Below are 3,777 nucleotides of genomic sequence, written 5' to 3' on the forward strand. Positions count from 1 at the left end.
ATCAAGCGCAGGGACTCGCGTACGCCGGCCTCGTCTGAGACTTGTAGAAGCCGAGCGTCGAACAGGCGAGTTCTGCGGCTCGCAATCGGAGTCGAGTCGGGTCCAAAGTCGCCCGGTCGTCGCAACAACCCCCAAGCATCCGACACTGCTTGACGCGCGAGATCGCGGAGCACAGTCGAAGCGTGCTGCGCACTGGCAAGCTTGAAGTTCGACGAGCTCGACGCGAAGTTGGCCTGCAAGAGTGCATTTACGTTTAGGCGGAACTTGGATCGTCTTGGCCGGCGCTTTTCACGCAAGCAGTGCAGCAGAACGACTGGATTGATCCAATCGGACAACGACTTGGCGAACGCGCGGCACTCTGACTCGGTGATGTTGATGAGTTCGAGCTCGTCCCGCACGAGATCGGCAGTCTGCTTGCCAGCGTGTTCGCGGAAGCCCTTCATCGTCTTGGCCACGAGTTGACCATCTGCCGGTTCGCTTGCTACAGCATTGTCCAGCGAGTGCAACAGCGATCCAGTAGCGACGATGAAGTCCACCATCCCTTTCCCTGTCGTCTCGAGCGCGGTCACGAATGTGCTGCAGTGATACGAGAGATCGACAAGAGCGCTCTGGCACACGTCGAATACTTGTTGCATCTGACCGGTGCCATACTGGGTGAGCACGTCAAGGACGAAGTGAAACGCCGATCGAATTTCACCGGCGCGCTCGGACTGGTCCGACGACTCTCGAAAGGCGAGCTTCTTGAACGCGCGCACGCAGAATCGGCGAGTGCGCACTCGGGCCGCAAACACTCCGCCTGCACGGTAGCCCCGTGACCGAGGAGGGGCCGATGATTTGGTCTTCGTGTCCGCCGCGACGCGTTGGATGGGTCTGGGTCGTGACTGGACCGCTTTGCGCTTCGCCGCCTGCTCCATTCGCGACTGCCGGGTCTCGAGCGCTGCTTCATTCTCGGCCTGTGCCGCTGCTTGGTAATTCGGGCCATGTTTTTCTTGGAATCGAGCATTGGTTCGCGCGACGAGTTGATCTGCCAGATTACGGGAGCCGCCGTTGTTGACGATCCTCGATCGGACCAAGGGCGCGGGTTCTCGACGGCCCGATGGTCCGTACTGGCCTGTCGTGCGCCGCGGTTTTGTTCCGTCAACGAGTGCCGTATCATGCACGCCACGGTCGGTGAATGGGAGTCGGGAATCGTTCAAGGGAAAGAGTGCACGAGGGTGACGTGTCGTGTTGGGCGCATTGAACCGCTCGACCACGGCAGCGTCGACAGGCTGGATCTCTGCAGGCTTCGTGGTAACGCTCACATGATCGTGCGACGTTGCTTCACCCGGGGTCCGTCTCTTGTTGAGACGAGCGAGACCGTTTTGTGTTGTCTCGACGACCATCTCGAGCGTGATGCCTTTCTTGCTCAACGGACCGCTGGGGTCTGGTCCGCCGGTCCGAATATCGAACCACTCGACGAGCTTTCGTAGGTCCCAAGCTCGCTCGAAGTCCTCCTTGAAGCAGTCGTTCAGCGATTGATCGTAACGCCTATTTAGCGCGTCCATTTCCGACTCGTTCGAGGTCGCCGCCTTCGCCTTGTCGACCCAAGACTGAGAGTCGACGATCAATGAACACAGTTTCTTGTTCTGGATCATTTTCACCCAACCGAGGCTCATGACTCCAGGGGATAAATCGGACCCAATGACAGAGTGGGCAAAGATCCGAGATGCGGTCGACTTGAAGGGAAAGTCGATGCATTCGTAAAGGCGATCTAGGTCGACAACGCGGGTAAGCGGCACTTTCGCTCTGGTGATGTCGCTGACAACGAACGCGTCGCGAACAATATCGAAGGGAAAGTCGACAACGAGGTCGCCGTCGACACCATCGATGATCCAGGCGGGCGAAGGTCGTGTGCCGGTCGTGGTGTCAGACGAATCACAGGCAGTCGCGGTGGGTCTGGAGGGTTGACTGAGTACCACGTATGCCGTCGACGTTTCGGCGCCGTGCGTGCGGACGTACGATGCGATCGCTTGATCCGCTTCCCGAGTTGCCTGGACAAACGTTGCTTGGTCGAGAAGGAACGAAGCGAGCGAGGATATGCGTGCGTCCGGATGATGCGTGTCCGCTTCAGTGGGCAGCTGGATAGGGGGCATACATTTCTGTCTCCTGTCCCAGACGATCTTCGCGAGCCCGTGGTAATTGATCGCAGCGCCTCCTTTCTCGGCCTCCCGCATGATTTTTGCAGCCCGTCTCGCCGTCCTCGCGGCCGCTCTGGCTCGGTTCCCTCTGGTGCGCGACGTCCTCGATACTACTTCCACCTCCAGCTCGGCATCATGCTCACCGGCGTTGTCCGGCGCAGGTTCTTCAACATCGTCTTCGTTCGAGCGGTCGTTGTCGAGCACAGGTTGCTCGAATTCTTCAGGTCGAACAGGATCGGGTTGATGCGTCGAGAGCCTGCCTGTAGCGGCAATCTCCCCAGCGAGCTCGCGTGTCAATTGTTGCGCGACCGGTTTGTAGCGGCTACGCAACTGTTCGAGCTTCTCGATTGTCCGCGTGTCGGGGTGGTCGGCAAAGACGACGAGCTTTGCATCGCGACCGTACCTCGCGCGACAACGGTCGAGTTTGCCGCGGATCCAGTCCAGTCGCGTAAGCTCGAGCGCGACGGCGTGGTCGTGCTCAACGAGCGTCTTGGCTGCGATCGCATCGCGTTGTCGACTCTGCAGCTCAGAGAGACTGCCGCTAAGGTCGATCAAGACGGTTCCTAGAGCATCGGACAAGTCAGCGTCGTTCGTCTCGCAGATTTGACAGACCATTGTTCCGGGACGCACGCTCATGGCTTTCAGTAAGCCTCGAGCCAAAGTAGCTCGCGATATCGATGTTGACCCTCTCGAGGATCGTCTCGAGGCCCAATCGGGTCGCCTTCTTGGCGTGGTGGCGCTTCTCGATGTCTCGGATCAGATCCCAAAGCTTCGTCGCGCCCATGTCTGATCAGCAGAGGACGATACTGTTATCAATATGAGCCGAGCTGTGTGTGAGCACTGCCGAACGAGAGGAAGCGAAGGAATGTTGAATGACGCAGTCACCCACCTCGTATCGAGCTGGTTGCTGTAGTTTGCAGTGAGGGCACTGCGGTAAGCGCGGCTTGGTTGTGTGTGTGCAACGCGAGAGTGTGCAGTGGCTGCGGAGTAGATGGGGTCGTAATGTGGAGATGACAGTGATTACGACTTATCACGCGCAGATAGTAGAGGGTGAAAAATATATTGTTCAGACACAATGATGTCCATCAGATGTACAAAGCGACCTTGTATAGCTTGCTCACGTGAAAGGAGATGTGATACCGTATCTCCGGGTAACGCCGAAAATAGAGAGGGAGACCCGAGCTATCGTCGGCGGTGAACCGGTAAAAGGCCTACGACCAATCAGACCGCTCGCTCACTATAGTTCCGCACGGCTACAGCGCCTTTCAGTCAATGTTCGGCCTGGGGTTAGCCTCGACAGACTGTCTTGGTTTGCGTGGCAATACAGTTCACAACTCCTCCAATCATTCAATTACAGCTGTGCAGTTCAAAGCTAAGCGGTAGTTCGTCGCCAGATTCTGGAAGCACCCCCTTGCAGCTGCGAAATCAGAATCTGTTCAAGCCGACCAACAGCGGGACGATGCCTTCCGAGAACAGCGGCACAAGCTTGTCGGCGATGAAATTGGGTGACGTGGCGTCAGCAATCCCGAAATGGTGCTGTACGACCAAGACGTCGAATCTGAAGAGCGCAATCGAGCATAAGCCACAGAATACAAGCTGC

At 57.7% G+C, this 3,777-nt stretch overlaps 1 protein-coding gene across 1 annotated transcript; it reads right to left on the bottom strand.

The window, feature by feature from the left end:
* Window positions 1–23: 23 nt before the first annotated feature.
* On the bottom strand, window positions 24–2,961 carry JCM15063_003161 (uncharacterized protein; the record flags this gene model as incomplete). Its single annotated transcript, XM_076681651.1, has 2 exons — window positions 24–2,740; window positions 2,808–2,961. Coding segments are annotated over 2 exons (2,871 nt in total), but the record flags the coding sequence as incomplete, so codon positions are not given.
* Window positions 2,962–3,777: the final 816 nt, after the last annotated feature.

The sequence above is a fragment of the Sporobolomyces koalae genome (assembly GCF_050403365.1).
Source record: "Sporobolomyces koalae JCM15063 DNA, S_koalae_JCM15063T_v1_ctg102, whole genome shotgun sequence".
In the NCBI taxonomy this organism is placed as follows: Eukaryota; Fungi; Basidiomycota; class Microbotryomycetes; order Sporidiobolales; family Sporidiobolaceae; genus Sporobolomyces; species Sporobolomyces koalae.